The sequence below is a fragment of the Brassica oleracea genome, chromosome C4, assembly GCF_000695525.1.
Source record: "Brassica oleracea var. oleracea cultivar TO1000 chromosome C4, BOL, whole genome shotgun sequence".
Classification (NCBI taxonomy): Eukaryota; Viridiplantae; Streptophyta; class Magnoliopsida; order Brassicales; family Brassicaceae; genus Brassica; species Brassica oleracea.
The window spans coordinates 41,622,461-41,640,556 of record NC_027751.1 but is presented as its reverse complement, the minus strand read 5'-3'; the positions used below and the strand labels follow the sequence as shown (position 1 = coordinate 41,640,556).

Below are 18,096 nucleotides of genomic sequence, written 5' to 3'. Positions count from 1 at the left end.
ACAACTTTGGTGAGTGAAAGTGTTTGAGGAAGTTATTTTTCTAAAGCTTTACTCATTGATTTCTGATAATCTTAGGCCATCTCCAACGGTGGAGATACACACACCAAGTTCCTATTGATAAAAATATTAGTAATTTGATAATTGTTTAATTTTTATTTTATTTTTGTATTTTGAATAAAAAGCTGCTCAATTGGAGAGGGATCTCTGTTTTTCAAAGATTTAACAGGTTTTCTAAGAATGCCTGCCAAAAACTTTTCTCACACATTTCTTTATCTTTTGATTTTTTTAATTTTCTTAATTACTTAAAGTTCCATCAACATCTTCCCTTTGGAGACGCTCTTACAAGCTTATAGAAGTCTACCTTCTTGTCTAACTATTTCAACTACTCCCACTAGCACCTTTTTTATCTCTAGCTTAAGGTCTTGCTTACATTAATTATAACAACTATTTCTTACATTTAAGTTAACAACTTCACTAAACTAAACTACAAACCATTATAGTTACCTTGATTCTTCTAATTTGGTTTGATTACAAAAATGACATTACTCAACACTCATTTGTCTTTTTCTTAATCAAACCAAATTGATCACGAAAATTCTCTAACATCTTTTCTCCTTGAGCTTTTGTGAGTATGTCTGTCAGTTGTTCTTCGCCTTTGCAGTATCGTAGCTGAATATCTCCATTCTTCTTATACTCTCTAACCACCTGATATTTGATATGAATATGTTTGGTTTCTTCTATGCTGAACATGATTTTTGCCAATGGCTATGACTGACTGAAGCACACAGATCCATGTACTCAACCTCTGATGTTGATTGAGCAATAGTATCTTTTTGCCAAGAAAAAATTGCTGACCCAAGACTGAAACAATAACTTTGACCCAAAAAAAAAAGAAGACTGAAACAATAACTTTGACCCCAAAAAAAAAGAAGACTGAAACAATATGATGTAGTTGATTTATTGTGACAGAAACATGTTTGATACAGACAGCTTAACCAACAGAAAGATTCATTACACAATCATATTAACGGGAACTAACTTGACAAGAGAAATTTCTCAAATAACAACTATTCAGCATCTCTCATCAAAGAAATGCAAGAACTGAGGGAAACATTAATCTAGGCTGACAATACATTGTAAGCATACTGAATCTCGAGCAGGTGTACGTACCGGCCCATTTGATATTTGTAGTATTGTGGCATTTTATCGTTTGTGAACAAATATAGTTTACTATTCTACTTACATTCATTCTACAAGCATACATACATACATACAAAGTGGACAAAACCGTTTCAGAATCACATCAAACGGTGAGGATACCCAGCAAACTTACTGCTAGATCGTTTACCAGTGTTCTGCAAGCCGCAATTACTAAGTGGCCATCACTTGAAAGTCTCATGCAAAATCACTTCAACCAGATTTTATTGCTTTTTGTAGTTGAAATAAAATAAAAACTAACAGTCAATGTACTGTTGGTCTGGCATTCTATGGATCTCAGAGAATGACCAGAAACTAACAGTCAATATACAAAAGAGTATCCTGGAAACCAACCATCAATATAATTGTTGAACCAAGATTCTGGAAGTAAAGAAGGAGAACAGGAGTGGTTTGTGCTTGTCCATGGGCTCTGCCACGGCGCTTGGATTTGGTACAAGGTAAAACACACAGCTAGAGGCTGCAGGTCACAATGTTACCCCTGTGGATTTGGCTGCATCAGGTATAAACATGACCAGGTTGGAAAAAAATCAGACTTTAAAGGATTACTGCAAACCGTTGCTTGAGTTTCTGAGCTCGCTTGGCTCAGATAAGGTGATTCTTGTTGCTCATAGCATGGGAGGAGTATCCGCTGCACTTCCTGCCGACATCTTTCCACATAAGGTTGCTGTTGTTGTTTTCTTGACAGCTTTCATGCCCAACACAATAAACCCACCTGCTTATGTTTTACAAAAGGTACTGCCTGATCTCTTCCAAGTGATTCTGATATATGTCTGAAATCTGCAGCTGGTCAGAAGCATTCCACAAGAGGACCTGAGGATTATAAACGCTGGATGAACAGAAACTTTCCTGTAAAAGAGGTGATGGAGGTCAAAGATGCAGATCATATGGCAATGTTCTCCCAGCCTCAAGAACTTTGTTCTCTTCTATTGGAGGTTGAGGATAAATATACCTACACAAAACTGTAATCATCACTGAAAATAAGTAGTAACTTTAGGTTCCACTGCAGTAATAAGAAAGCACAAGTAAAATTCTCAGCAAGAAAACAAAAGAGTAGGAAAGATGATTACAAGACAGCATTCTGAGGTCCTTTATTTCAATGATGACCAATTATTGAAGTCATACATATCGCTTAGGATGTTACAAGTCTGTACTAGAGATTCTTCTAGCTCCAACTTCTTATAGTTTAGTGCAAAAGTCTTAGGGGTCATGGCTTTTACCACTGAAAGTACAAAAGCTTGTGAAACAAATCTTCTGTAGTATGAGATTGTTGATCTTTTGTAGTTAAACTCAATTCGTTTTTTTTTTGTTCTTGAGTTTCTTTGCTTTCTTCCAGTTAATTTGCGTTCGTTCATAACAGTGACAAATATACATAAGAAGTCTGTTCTTTCTTTATTTTATTCAATGAATGTAGAGGAAAATTCATGTGACTAGCTTCTCCATTTGAATTCATGAACCTGTTAAAATGTTTTTGGAGTCTACAAAAAGTATTGAACATTTGGCAGTTCTGTTCAACCTTTTAGAAAAATGCCAAACATGAAGAAACGTGTGGCTGCAATAATGTCAAAACTTATCTTTTGCCAAAAGCATTCTACCACACATAATATTACCATAAAAGGAATATTTATATAGAGCAACAAGGATGAAATAAATAAAAAATGGAAATGGAAAACAAGAACCAGAAGCGGTTTGTGCTTGTCCATGGGCTCTGCCACGGCGCATGGAGCTGGTACAAGGTGAAACCGATTCTCGAGGCTGCAAGTCACACTGTGACCGCAGTAAATCTAGTTGCGTCAGGTATAAACACGACCAGATTAGAAGAGATTCAAACACTAGAGGATTACTGCAAACCATTGCTTGATGTTCTGAGCTCGGCTGATGAAGAGAAGGTGGTTCTTGTTGCTCATAGCATGGGAGGAATATCCGCAGCGTTTGCAGCTGACATTTTCCCTCATAAGATCTCTGCTATTGTCTTTGTGACATCCTTCATGCCTGACACAACAAACCCACCTGCTTATGTTTTCAAAAATGTACAATAATGATTCTATTACACGGTTCTATCTCTTCTTACAAGTGATTTTCTGATGTCTGAATGAAATATGCAGATGATGGCAAGCATTTCAGAGCAAGATTGGTTGGATACCGTGTTGGGGAGCTATGGGAGAACTGATCATCCGTTACAGTTTGCTCTCTTTGGACCAAAGTTCTTGGCCAAGCATTTGTATCAACTTTCTCCAGTCCAAGTAAGTCTCATCAGCCTCTCTTTTACAGCCACAAACAAGATCTTCCTAGTAACATTTTTTTTTGTTTAGGATTTTGAATTGGCGAAAATGCTGCTGAGGGTAAACCCATCAGTTACGGACAATCTGGCAGGGACAAAAAGCTTCACTGAGGAAGGGTACGGATCGGTTACACGTATCTACATCATATGTGGAGAGGATAATGTGGTACGTGATGATTACCAACGTTGGATGATCAACAACTTTCCGGTAAAAGAAGTGATGGAGATCAAAGATGCTGATCATATGCCAATGTTCTCCAAGCCTCAGGAACTCTGTGCTCTTCTCTTGGAGATTGCAGATAAATATGCATAAGAGAAACTTGAAAGTTAGTATAACCAAATATGTTTCTACCATCTCAATAACCAAATATGTTGTTTATACGAATAAGATTTTTTATATTTTTCCTAAGATATAATTTGTGGTCTAAGATTATATCCAATCAAGAGGTCAACCAACTAACTCCATAAACTGTACAAACTTTAAACTATAAGTCAATATAAAGTTGGTGTACGATTCTAAGACAACGACCTAAAACTAACAGTCAATGTAATGTTGGTTTACCATTCTCTAGAACTCAGAGTATAAGTGTTGAACCAAAAAAAGCTGAAAAGAAAAGGCAATGGAGAAGAAGAGTAAGAAACACTTTGTGCTTGTCCATGCGGGATGCCACGGCGCGTGGAGTTGGTACAAGGTGAAAACACTTCTAGAAGCTGCAGGACAATGTGTCTCTGCTATTGATCTGGCAGCATCGGGTATCAACACAACCAGAGCGGAAGAGATTCAGACGTTGGAGGATTATTCCAAGCCATTGCTAGAGATGATGGACTCGCTTGCCTCTGAAGAAAAGGTGATTCTAGTCGCTCATAGCATGGGAGGTATACCAGCTGCTCTGGCTGCCGACATCTTTCCTTGTAACACCGCTGCTATTGTCTTCTTGACATCTTCGATGCCCGACACCAAAAACCCTCCTGCTTATGTTTTCGAAAAGGTACAATTCATCCACTGATTCAGTATAATCACTACAAGTGATTCCGACATGTGACTAAAATCTGCAGTTGATTGCAAGCATTCCACCAGAAGAGTTCTTGGACACGGTGTTTGGAAGCTACGGGACATGTGATCGTCCTCTACAGACTATTCTTTTTGGACCAAAGTTCTTAGCCGAGAAATTTTACCAACTGTCTCCAGTTGAAGTAAGACTCCAAGCCTAATCAAACCTCTCTTTTTCTAGCTCAAAATGTAACAATTTTAAAATAATGTCACTGGTTAGGATCTTGAATTGGCGAAACTGTTGGTGAGGGTAAACCCGTTAGTTACAAATAATCTGGCAGGGACAAGAAGGTTTAGTGAGGAAGGGTATGGATCGATTCCACGTATCTATATAATATGCGAAGAGGATAATATAATACCTAAGGAATACCAGCGCTGGATAATCAGCAACTTTCCACCAAGAGAAGTTATAAAGATAAAAGATGCTGATCATATGCCAATGAACTCCAAGCCTCAAGAACTTTGTGCTTGTCTCTTGAAGATCGCAGATACGTATGCATGAATGAATAAAACCTGAGATCGAAAATCAGCTTCCTTCACAATAATTAAGCCGTATAGGAATACATATTTTACCTATATGTATGAAAACTAAGCAAGAGATACTGTTCATAATTATTAGAAATCATACCGGTTTATAACGATTTATAAATCAACCTACGAATTCATATGCCTAAAATCTCATGCTAATACTAAAATAAATCTAAATCTATGGTTTTGGATATACCTGGTTATTCGCAGCGGAAAGATGAATAAACTAAGTCAAGATTTTAAGCACTCCAAACGTTGTGACCGGTATCTACAAGCACACAAACTGGATCAGAACGGGATGCTAGTTCACGTCTCACGTTTTATAACAAATGTCATTAACCTAATTCTCTTAATTAGGAATGTGGGCCAAGCCCATGCAGACAATGTGACGTGAAAGAGATTATCATATCTTGATTCCTTCACGTGTTTATGTATATATATTGTTATATCATATAAAACACATATATATACATTATGATATTTCATTCCCATAATTCCAATATATATTATTAATCCAGTTTGATTAGGTGTGTGACCTTGTAGGAACATATAAAATTAGTAATAGATTCTCAATCTATAGATTATAATCGGTTTCTAGCAAAACATTATAACCACCTAATTTTTTACGATTGTCGAACCTCGACTTACGACTTTAACAAGAATAAGTACAAATGATTTTAGGACATTCCCAACAATCTCCTACTTGTACTAGAATCATCTATTCTTATAATCCCTTTGTATCTATATCTCGATCTCAGCATAAGGCAAAAACTTGTGTCATCCTTATTAAGCTAGATCACGTTTATCGAACTCTGATTTATACTGATAAAACAAACGACTGACATTCACCTCGTTTGAGCACAGCCATGCATTTCTCAGTATCAAATCTTCGATAGGCCCAGAGATATTTATCTCCCGTTATATGGGAGGGACAAATCCCATCTTGTTCCATCCATGCTCCTTACAAACTTCATAGAACACCTAATCAATGCCTTTATAACTGGTGATGCCTTTATAATCACCAGTTACAGCTGACGTTTCACAAGGTCAAAGTGAACTAATCCACAAGTAAAGAATCATGATGAACTCAGGTCTAAGGACTACACTCTATAGTCGTAATGAGAAACTCTTATGACACTCATATAACAATCTTGTAGAGTTCTCATAGCGAGTCAGTCCGATCATGTGTTCTCTAACACATATCCATGTGATTGACTTCAATACCACATATTGAATGACTCCATGAAACTTAGTCATCAATCACCTCACATACTAGTCATACTCGGTTGTTAATGTCCCAAGTTAACAACCTTGACTAGGGACCTCAATAATTTATAACATCTCTTACATATAGGGTTTCATGATCAAGTCACGTACTTGATGACCTATAAGAATGATATAAATCATTTTGGGACTTTTATTTAATTATCCAAAAATAAAATAAATCTGAAACAATTTCTTTAGTTTTAAAACATAACCAAGTGTATGTAAACCTGAACATCATATCATAAAAGAAAAATCTCCCACTAGAATCAAGATCACATCTTAAGAAACTTTATGCCTATAGTAATAGTATGACTCTCATGCTTAAGTCGTGGAAGAGGTTTAGGCAATGGATCAGCAACATTTGCATCCGGTGAGACTCTGCTAATCTTCACATCTCCTCTATCGACGATATCACGAATGAGATGATATCTCCTTTGAATGTGTTTGGATTTTTGGTGGGATCTAGGTTCCTTCACCTGTGTGATGGCTCCATTGTTGTCATAATAAAGATCCACTGGGTTAGAAATACTCGGAACCACACCATTCCATTGTGGTGTTCCTGGAGGAGTGAGTTGTGAAACAATTCCACATTCTCTCAGATGATCATTAAACGCTTGACTCAAATATTCACCACCTCTATGACGGGAAACATGAAATTGATTGGCTACAGTCTTCGGGAGATAGCATTCAAGAGTAGACGAGAATGCATGGATTCTTGTGCGTGCTCGGTCGCTATGTAGCGACCGAGCTTCGGGGAGAGCTTGGTCGCTACGTACCGACCGAGCCGTGTACGTGCTCGGTCGCTACGTAGCAACCGAGCTTCGGTGAGAGCTAGGTCGCTACGTAGGTCCGAGCCGTGTACGTGCTCGATCGCTACGTAGCTTAGTCATTTTACCCAATAAACAAGATTCACATTTTTCATATGATTAATAATCAAATGAGCTCAAAAGTCCATCACTATGAAGCTTTTAAATGTGTTTCTCATTTATGTGGCCCAAATGACAATGCCAAAGAAAAGTCTGATTCGTGTTGTTAGACTTGAATCTCTTGGTACTGATATTATAGACATGCACGCTTTGGGCTAGAATATAAAGTCTATTCTCTAATGGACCGCTACCATAATAGATATCATTACGATCAAAGGAACAACACTTGTTTTTGATCGAAAACTGAAATCCTTCCAAATCCGAACAAGGAGTGGAAATAATATTCCTACTTATAGCAGGTACATAGTAGTAATTCTTAAGTTCTAAAACCAATCCTGAAGGTAAAGACAAGTGAAATGTTCTCACGGCTAATGCAGCAACTCTTGCTCCATTTCCCACTCGTAGGTCCACTTGACCTTTCTCCAAAATTCTACTGTTGCTTAGACCATTCATATTCGTACAAATATGAGCACCACAACCGGTATCCAATACCCATGAAGTAGAACCAGAAGTATTAACATTTACTTCTACAACATAAATACCCCAGACGATGTTTTAAAAGTCTTTTTCTTTTTCAGATCTTCCAAGTAGGGTTTAAACTCTTGTTCGAAAATAATTCTCGGGTTTCGATACCATTGCAGGAAATTTGATCCATTCAATTTGTCCTTCTTATGGGCATATTGGAATGAAAATGGGTTGTGAGGAGTTAACATTGCTGGAATAGAAGAATAGCAAATATTAATATGATGTTCAGGAATTAGAGAAATCTCAACAATTAAGAAAACTCATATTATATTCAAAACATTTTCTTCAAATGAATATAATAATCCAAGATCCATATTTCACTAAAATCTGAGTGGACTTTTGCTCATCGCCCGAATAGAAAGCTATTTAGGTAAGCAACACTTTGCTAATTATATCCAATATAATTCTTGGTTGTCAGACGACATCTTATATCTTATCCAACCTATGTCTCTAAGCCCAAAACCGTTTTGATAGCCTAGTCTAGTCAAGTAAACCAGTCTTGCTTCACATGGTAACCGTTACCATCCACCTCACTCCTGTAATTGCAGACACCTTGCTTTGGCAAGTCCATCTTGCAACGAAACGAGCCTTGATAGTTGATAAGATTGGATAGACATCAAAAATACTTGAAATTAATTAAGGAACAACTTTTAATTTATATTTAAATTTTATATCTGATATAAAATATAAATATAACTAATACATATCTTATATGTATTTTAATTGAATTATAAATAATTTAATTAATTTAATCTAATTAAAATTATTAATTATTAATTAGATAATCTTAGTATTTAGTTCTAATCAAATTAGAACTATAACTAAAATTATCAAAACGCGTTAAACGATTTAACCGAATCTATATCAACTCTTTGATATAATATCTTAAATACATATATTAATTTAGACAAGCAATCGGTTATTACTATACACATGTGCTAAATATAATTTATGCATCTTGCACATACGAGACATTCATAAAACCACTACGAGACAAAAGCATGTTAAAACTAATTGATTACAGTAATCACAATGTTCGTATAATCTTATTCTGAACATAAGCACATTAGTTTTAAAGCCACTTCAACCAAAGCGTGTATCTCATATGGACGTTCGGATGTTCTAATTGTTTAACTTGACACGCCGGTTCTAGTTATAAATCAATATCATTAACCGTAATATACCATAATCAAATTAGGGTTTCTATTAACAAGCTAACATATCAAGTTCAAACAATAACAATTTCAGTATTAAACAAGTAGGCTCTGATACCACTGTTGGAATTCATACCCGGTTTATAACGATTTATAAATCAACCTATGAATTCATATGCCTAGAATCTTATGTCAATACTGAAATAAATTTAAATATATAGTTTCGGATATACCTGGTTATTCGCTGCGGAAAGATGAATAAACCAAGTCGAAATTTTAAGCACTCCAAACGTTGTGCCTCTACCGGTATCCACACGCACATAAACTGGATCAGAACGGGATGCTAGTGTCGTCGAGATCAGATCTCGAAACCTTGACAAACTCTTTTGTCGCTCTCTTGGATATATAGGTTTTTGTCTCAACCTTTTGTTATGTTCACGTCTCACGTTTTATAACAAATGTCATTAAACTAATTCTCTTAATTAGGAATGTGGGCCAAGCCCATGTAGACAATGTGACGTGAAAGAGATTATCATCTCTTGATTCCTTCACGTGTTTATGTATATATATTGTTATTAGGCCTGGGCAAAATAACCGGAACCGAATAACCGAACCGAACCGGAACCGAACCTAACCAGAACCGAATCGGAACTGGACTAATACCCTCAAATATCCGAACGGTTCCTATATTTTTATATCCGAAATAACCGAACTGAACCGGAACCGAACCGAGAACCGAACGGGTACCCGAATATATAAAAATATTAATTATCTATACATATAACATCACTAAATATATATTTTTAATTTAAAATTCTATTAAAAGTATCTGAAAATAGTTGAGGATAACTAAATTATTATAAAGTATCCAAACTACCCGAAAATAACCGAAACTATCCAGATAGTTTTATCCGAAATATCCAAAGTAATCCGAAATATCCAAATTTTTTATCTAAATCATCCTAATTATTTGATATTTTACCCTAAATAACCGATATTTTATCCAAATTATCCGTACTACCCGAACTATCCGAACCCGAACCGGATCCAAATGAGAACCGAACTTTTTCCGGATATTTTTCGGTTCCTACATTTACTATCCGAACCGAATCCGAAACTATCCGAACCGAACTGAACCGAAAATAGGCCAAGTACTAAATGGATCATCTAGCCCCTATCCGAACTACCCAAAACCCGAAATATCCGAACCGAACCGAACGGATACCCGAAATGCCTAGGCCTAATTGTTATATCCTATAAAACACATATATATACATTATGATTTCATTCCCATAATTCCAATATATATTATTGATCCAATTTGTTTAGGTGTGACCATGTAGGATCATATAAAATTAGTAATAGATTCTCAATCTATAGATTATAAACGGTTTTTAGCAAAACATTATAACCACCTAATTTTTTACGATTGTCAAACCTCGACTTACGACTTTAGCAAGAGCAAGTACAAATGATTTTATGATATTCCCAGCAATAATAACAGTTTTATGGATAAATATTTGTAAATTGTAAACACTGACATTGTAAATTGTATTGGGCATCGGATAGCTCCATCAGTAACTTTGTGTAACAATGTATTAAACTCGTAAACGTAAAGGGAATCTGAAAAAACATAGATTTCTTTCTTTTTGGGTCAACATACATTTTAATTTTTTTAGTACATCTTGTCACTTAAATTAAAGCCACATCACATACATTTACATACATAGATCGGTTTTAACTTCGCGTAAAGCATACGTAAATGCAAGAAATGAAGTGTAGGATCTCCAAACAATCAAATCACATATCTCTAAGTTTACTGAGATTAACCGGAGAGATGACTTTAACATCACCATACAACAATTGCTTCGCGATGATAACATTGGCTGCTTCACTCGGATGATAAGGATCCCAAAACACATACTTGTCCCTTTCGTCGCACATGCTCGATGTCGGTCCACATGGTATTATACCCGCGAATTGTCCTCCATTACCGCAACAAGCCTTTGTCGCCGTTTTGAACCCTACACAACACGCATGAACTCAAGGCTCAAAACGAGTATATGTATGTAGTAACTCAATGCATGAACCTATTACCGACACCCGAAAACATTGCTCCGGAAAAAAAAAACGAAATATTACCGTATTTGTCGTAATTAGTAATGAGTTCCATGACGAGATCGTAGACATTGGCATGCACGAACATTGCTCCGGGAAGCTTCTTGTTTAGGTCCTCTAATAAAATCTTAAGTCGAACATTGTATTGATTTGCTAGCTTATTAGCCAGATCCACACACTCATTTTCATTTAGTTGATTAATCGTTTTCTGGTACGGTATGCATCCGATCGGTCCAACGTTCCCGATCACAAACTTTCTTGCATCCAATTGATACAACCTCTGCATTGCAACCATAAACAACCATTAACTGTAAGCTTAAAACATTCTTCGGACCATTCTTTTTGTTGTTGCTTACGGTTAGTTGGTCGCGAAGATGGTCGAGCATGTCGTCAATAAAATTATCAGGAGTTTGAGTGAGACGTGTTCCGACGGAGAGAAGTGGGAATAGATAGTTGTTGAGGAAGTCGTTGGCTCCGATGGTGATGGAGAATATTGATTTCTTGCTTATATACTCTTTTGCTTTCTCTTTTCCAAGTAAGTCATCGAATTGTTTACGTGTGGTGTTGAAGAAATCGACTTGTACATCCATACCTAATCTATTCACCTACCAAGTAGTTTCATTTACACCAAAAAAACACAAGTTAGTACTTTAAAATGAAATGTAAAACATTATCTAAACATATTGATTAAAAATTACAAAGATTCTTCCGGTTGCATTCATGATTCCTCCTCCTCCGGATGCGTAATTTACACCGGCTAGTAAAGCTTTTCCGGTAGCGTTTGGTGCTAAGAATGGGATAGCATAGTTCGCTGATCCAAGTTCTTCCCCTGACATATCATTAATCAAACCCTTCATATCAAAAATTAACATAAGTAGACGAAATAAACATCAACATAAAAATTAAGGTATACTCGAGTAGAACTGAACATCATATCTACACTAGGGGTGTATATATACCATATATCATTTACTTATATGCGTTAAAGAATTGTAACAAAAAAGGTATACGTACCAACAATGTCACCAATGGTCCGGCCATTAGTAAACCGACCGGTAGGGTTGCCTCCGGAGGCTTTGAAGTCGATACCATTAGGCTGCATATTGGCCCTAGACAAGGTCGGTAGATAGTTATTATTACCAGCATCGACTAGAGAATCTCCAAATATAAACGAAGCTCCTAATCCTCCATTTTTGTTATCATTGTTGGTAACTCCACGGCCAGCAGATTCCACTAAAGCAGTGAGAGTTAAGAGGAAGGAGAAAAAGAAGAAGAGAGACACGTCCATATCTCTTCTTGAACTAGAAGCCATATCTCTTCTTGAACTAGAAGCCATATCTCTCGATTTAAAGAAACCTGAGTGTTTCTTTTCAGATTTATATAATAAAGAAGGGTTTGGGATCGATAGGAAAAGTGTGGGACTGTGCTTCAAGAATTTTTCTAGTGGTGGTTCATCAATGTGGACTAGTTTTTCCTTTTGCTTGTGAGAAAATAACGACCCGGCCTTTGATTCGTTGAACGCTTGAGTTCTCCGGATTTAAAGTAATAACTAAATTAAGGGCCTTAAATTAATCCAACCAAGTAGTTCAAGTCTGATGGACAATAAATTATAATATCAATTTCCAATATGAAAAGTAACTTCTGCTTACATTTTTTATCACTACTTTTTACAACCTAATACAAATTGTTTTATTTTTTAATTTATTAATGTAAACTGTAAATAAAATGAGTTAAAGAGACTATGTATCAAATATTGAAGTAACTTTTTAAAATTATAAATCATGCTTCACTTTTTTATCATATATGTGAAATTTTATCAGAAAATGAGAAAATGTTGTTTAAAAAAAGATTAGGTGTTAATCTGGTCAAGAAGGTGAGACTCATTTTTGTTTTTTCTGCAACCTTACTCAAAACTCGAAACTTTATTATTCATTTGGACATTATCCAAAAATTTGATATCGTTCCATTTCCTGTGATTTTCAGAAAGTAGGTATGGTAATCTTATTTAACAATTGAATAATTATTTATTATAAAATAATAATTTCGAAATTCTCCACTATTATCCAGCTGTATTGCATTACAAAGTAGCAATTTTTTTTATATTTTTAAATGAAGTCACATCAAGTCACTTTTAACACATTTCCCCAAAATTCATGCACATTTTCAAATAAAAAATCCGACCGTTGCAGTCTCATCTTTAAAAATATATAAATAATTTCTTCAGAGCAGTGAAAGACTAGAGAGATCTGTGCAATCTGAAAGCAAGTGTCATCATCACCATGCTCGCCATGAGAACAGCAGCGGAAGCTTCCATGCCCAAATCAAACCCTAATAATCCATCAGAGATCCAAGGAAACCCGAAGGCCTCTCTCTACGAACAATGCCGAGAAGAGAGGATCAAAGAGAATCTTCAGCGCATGCAGAACCTCGGCATCTTGAATCTCGCGAGAAAACTCCAATCCGAGACCCGACCCGGTAAAAGATCGCTCGGCAACTCCAACCCGGCTCCGAAGTCGACTCCTCCCACCGCTCCGTCCCGTCGATCTTCCCGGTATAATCTCCTTCTTCGTCTCGCTCTCCGATTGAAAAATTAGGGTTTTGCTGGAGCAAGTTGGGGTTTTTCAGGTTAAGTTAGGGTTTAGGGTTTTCTCTGTTGAAATTGGGGTTTGTCATTTTCTCAGGTTGGAGAACACAACTCCTGTTGCCTACAACGAGAGAGACAATGTGAAGGGTAAAAAATCTAAGGGAGAGAGCTTGTTGATTTATGAAGGCCCAAGGGCGGAGGTTTACACAGAGGAGCATGAGAAGCTGCTTGGGAACACAGAACGAAGCTGGACTTGTTTTGTCGATGGCTATGGCAAGGATGGAAAAAGGATTTATGATCCCTTCAAGGGCAAAACTTGTCACCAGTGCAGGTTTACTCTTCAATCTAACTCCCAAGATTCATACATACTTAAAAGTGGATTAAACTCTTAGTGTTTCCTTTTCTGTCATAAGAGAGAACTTTGTTTCGCATCTGTTAAAACGAACTTGCTCAATGCTTCAGTGTGTGTGTTTTAGAACCTCTTTAAACAGATATCTGAATCTAAGCTGAAGACAAGTAAGTACTAACGAAATTGATTTAATGCTTTAGTGTGTGTTTTTAGAAACGAACTTGTTTTTTTTTCAACTCTTTGAAACCAAGTTGCTTAATGCTTCTATGTGTGTTTTAGTCCCTCTTTACACAGAAATTTGAATCCAGTTTGGCCAAACCCACGAATTTGCTTAACGGTTCAGTGTGTGTTTGTTTTACAGGCAGAAAACGCTCGGTCATCGGACACAGTGCAGTGTATGCGACTTGGTCCAAGGACAATTCTGTGGAGATTGTTTGCTCATGAGGTGACTACTCTCCTTTTTCTTCTCAAACACACATTTGTGTAAGATCACACTAGCAATGGATTATTTTTTCTTGTTGGTGTTGAATGTGTTTTATTTTGTTGATGAATAGATATGGGGAACATGTGCTTGAAGCTCTTGACAATCCAGAGTGGGTTTGCCCTGTATGTCGCGGGATTTGCAACTGCAGTTTGTGCCGGAATCATAAAGGATGGGTTCCAACTGGTCCGATTTATAGAAGGGTGCGTTATTCTTTTTATATCACTCAATTTGCTCTTTATCTTGTGTTTATGTTACTGTTGAATAGACTCAAGATTTCTTTATTGGTATTGTTTCTAGATAGCTAAACTCGGCTACAAGTCTGTGGCGCATTATCTGATTCAAACCAAACGGGCGCAGAGTGATGATGCCACCCCGAATCAAGCTTCTGCAAAGAGATCACTTTCGTTTCAAGAAGCAAAACAACTTCCGGACATTGCTGATGATGATTTCCCTAATGAAGTACCAACGCTTCAGATTATGGGAAGTCAAAATGGTGATTCCTTGAAGAAAGAGGAAGATGAAAACACAGCAGACGAGAATCAGAATTCAGCTAAAAGGTCACTGAGCTTCTGCTTGCCTTCAGCGGATGTTCAGGTCACTAGTGATCATCCAAAAGCTCATGAAAATATTGAGGTTCTCAACGAGGAGGCAAAGACTGTAGGTAACTCAGTGAATACTGGTGTAAGGAGAAGTGAGAGGAGAGCATCTCTCGAACCCAATTCAGAGAGCATTGGCAGCTCTGTGAATACTCGAAGCAAGAGGAAAGCGGCTCTTGAGGAACCTAATCCAGATAGTATTGGTGCAAGACTAAGGCAACGTCGAAGGAGCCAAAGTGGCCTTTAGATAGAAAGCTATCTCTCATTCTCGCTCACATTTCCCCGTGTAATGTTTTTTTTGTTGCTCCTTCACAAGGTAACCCTCTTTTGTTTCCCTCTCTGACTCTATGTTATGTTTTTTTGGTTGCTTGTTCAAGCTCCTTGACAGTTTAACACCTTTTCTGTTTCTATTGGACCGAGTAAGAGTCCTTACAAACACTCTTTAGCATGTCAGTTGTTGAGGATAACTCGGAATCTGTGTTTTCAAAGTAGAAATTTCAGAAGTATCTGCCACTATTAGAAGAAAGTTCGATCCAAAATTGAACTAAAATGTTACAAGTACTTAGTTGGATCTAAAATTTTCCTATCTAAAATAACTGAAACTGAAAAGACCTAATCCGAATAAATCAGAATCCGAAAAGAACCAATCCAAATAAATCCATTCCAGGAAGAATCCATTCAGATTCTATCTAAAAACATCTATATTTAAAACTACGACTCCTTGATCAAAAAAAAAAAAAAACTACGACTCCATGTGTTCTTTTTCTATATTTTAATTTTATGATTGTTGTTGTACTGTCTTTTTGTTTGTAATCTTCATATTTTATTTTGTAACATTTTTAAGTAATACTAGATCTCGATCCGCGCAACCGCGTGAATTTTTGTTTTCATTTATTTTTATATAAATATTTTGTTTTCAATTCTAAATTGATATATATTAGAATATATATGTGTCTATCAATTTTTAAAACATAATAAGTTTACGGTATATTTTTTTCATTGAATAAATTGTTTTAAACTTTCACATGTATTTGTATCTTTTTCTATACATATATTTTTGGATTATTATTTCATTATTAAAATCGTAACTATATATATAAAGATTAGTAAAATATTATTTTATTGTCATATTCAAAGATATTGTAACATTTCACAAATTTAAAAAGTTTTTTAAAAATTAAACTTTTCGTTTCATAGATTTATGTTATCGAGTAAATAATTAAAAAATTAGTTTTTGCTTAATTTTTAAAATAAACTATATAGTTTAAAATGTGTTTTCATTGGTTTAAGGTAGTAAAAATTCATTGTTAGATAATATGATTTTTTTTATTTAAAAAAAAATCTTTATAATTTTAAAAGTTAACATCGACAAATATTTAAATATTTAACATATGGAGGTATAATATTACAACATTAAATTATATTTATTTAATTTATACTATATATAAATCTAATGAATCATCTATTGTTTAAATCCAATTATTGATAGTCCAATAAAAGTTTCTGGTATGCCCAAAATTTAAATGATAAGATTAGAGATTAAATGTAACATGACTTTCTAGGAATAGGTCCATTAGGTCCATTTTTTTAAAAAATCATACATGAATCAAGGTTGTGACTTCTGTTTTAATATATAAGATGAAATTTCAAATATCAGATTTAGAGTTTTAAAATGTTTAATATTAATAATAATAATTTATTTTTGGTTATTTTGATTTTTTTTTTAGAAAAACATGACGAATTTTGGCTAAATTTTGATGGGATTCGAATATTTCGGATCTTTTTCGGGTCATAAATACCTGAACCGATCCGGACCTGCTACATATCCAAAAATTTAGGTATTTTATAGGTATTATAATTATAGACCCAAATCAACCTAGACCCGGAAATAGCTGACCCGAACTCAAACCAAAAATGTCCAATTACCTAATCAACTCCATATGTCTAGAACCCGAAAGAACCCTACCAAGATCGGAAAAGAAAATACTTGAACCCGACCCGAAGATCTCAATGCCCATGTTAGATGTAAGTTTTCCAAATTTTAACCATTTAATTACTTTTGAAACAGAATATCAAACAAGAAATGTGAGTTAATCCATGCTAGAAAATCATAGTTTTGGAAATAAAAAAAATAGGTATGGGCGTTCGAGTGTCCAATCGGTTTGGTTCGGGTTCAATCGGATTTCATTTTTTGCATGAAATTTGATCTCATCCGGATATTTTTAAAGTTCGTTCTCAAGTTCATTTCTGATATTGTACTACTTCATAAACCCAATTGATTCTATTTTAATTTCGGTTTAGGTTCAAAATTGGATTTTTTTTGGGGACTTAAATTTTTTTGGATTTTTCTTGGATATCCATTCGGTTCGGTTTGGATAAAACTTATAGTTCAAAATATAGTAAAACAATATCTATTCGATATTTATGTCAGATTCGATTCAAGTTCATTTCATTGAGTCAGATATCGTTCGGATTTAGTTTATTTCCGGAAAAATATACAACTTAGAATAGTATATAGAAAATATTAGGCAATGTAATTTTTTCAGGAAAATAAGAAATGTGAGTTAATTCATGCTAGAAAATGTATAGTTTTGGAAATAAAACAAAATATAAAACAATATATGGAAATTGTTGATCAAGTTTTTAATTGTCAATTTGTTCCGAATTAAAAGATAATCATCACACTTGTTCTAATAGTATGTCATGTAGAGTTCCTTTTTATCTATTTGAATAAATATTCTGGCAAATCTATACTATTAAAGCAGGATCCTATTGTCATAATTACCTTAGGGGCATGTTTCCTTCACTAACATTGCATGTTTCATTAAGGGCAATTAAGTAATATTAATAACAAATCTATATTGGGTCATTATTTTTGGATCCAGCCCAAATCAAATCTCTCTTGGGCCATTTGGGCCTATTAAAAAATCAGATTCAATTCTCACCTTTTTTTTTCCTTTGGACCATTGAGTCCAAGTTCAAATAATTTTTTTTCAACTATTCTTAATTATTATTTTTT

At 35.2% G+C, this 18,096-nt stretch overlaps 4 protein-coding genes and 1 pseudogene across 4 annotated transcripts; 4 read left to right on the top strand and 1 right to left on the bottom strand.

Annotated features, from left to right (window-relative positions):
• The first annotated feature begins 1,464 nt into the window (after positions 1 to 1,464).
• Positions 1,465 to 2,282, top strand: LOC106338919 (annotated as a pseudogene).
• Positions 2,283 to 2,836: 554 nt separating this feature from the next.
• LOC106337205 (methylesterase 7-like) lies at positions 2,837 to 3,936 on the top strand. Its single transcript, XM_013776270.1, has 3 exons — positions 2,837 to 3,245; positions 3,321 to 3,458; positions 3,528 to 3,936. Exons 1-3 carry the CDS (start codon positions 2,874 to 2,876, stop codon positions 3,807 to 3,809), a joined length of 792 nt encoding a protein of 263 aa, XP_013631724.1. The 5' UTR covers positions 2,837 to 2,873; the 3' UTR covers positions 3,810 to 3,936.
• Positions 3,937 to 4,024: 88 nt separating this feature from the next.
• Positions 4,025 to 5,208, top strand: LOC106337206 (putative methylesterase 19). Its single transcript, XM_013776271.1, has 3 exons — positions 4,025 to 4,485; positions 4,553 to 4,690; positions 4,768 to 5,208. Exons 1-3 carry the CDS (start codon positions 4,117 to 4,119, stop codon positions 5,047 to 5,049), a joined length of 789 nt encoding a protein of 262 aa, XP_013631725.1. The 5' UTR covers positions 4,025 to 4,116; the 3' UTR covers positions 5,050 to 5,208.
• A 4,920-nt stretch (positions 5,209 to 10,128) lies between these two features.
• LOC106340105 (GDSL esterase/lipase At2g23540) lies at positions 10,129 to 12,607 on the bottom strand. Its single transcript, XM_013778968.1, has 5 exons — positions 12,079 to 12,607; positions 11,763 to 11,893; positions 11,421 to 11,669; positions 11,089 to 11,344; positions 10,129 to 10,970 (listed from the first exon to the last, which is right to left on the bottom strand). The coding sequence occupies exons 1-5, from the start codon at positions 12,398 to 12,400 to the stop codon at positions 10,747 to 10,749; spliced, it is 1,182 nt and encodes a 393-aa protein (XP_013634422.1). The 5' UTR covers positions 12,401 to 12,607; the 3' UTR covers positions 10,129 to 10,746.
• A 570-nt stretch (positions 12,608 to 13,177) lies between these two features.
• On the top strand, positions 13,178 to 15,517 carry LOC106337740 (cell division cycle-associated protein 7). The gene is made up of 5 exons (XM_013776868.1): positions 13,178 to 13,615; positions 13,746 to 13,979; positions 14,359 to 14,442; positions 14,552 to 14,681; positions 14,779 to 15,517. The coding sequence occupies exons 1-5, from the start codon at positions 13,344 to 13,346 to the stop codon at positions 15,322 to 15,324; spliced, it is 1,266 nt and encodes a 421-aa protein (XP_013632322.1). The 5' UTR covers positions 13,178 to 13,343; the 3' UTR covers positions 15,325 to 15,517.
• The last annotated feature ends 2,579 nt before the right edge of the window (positions 15,518 to 18,096 follow it).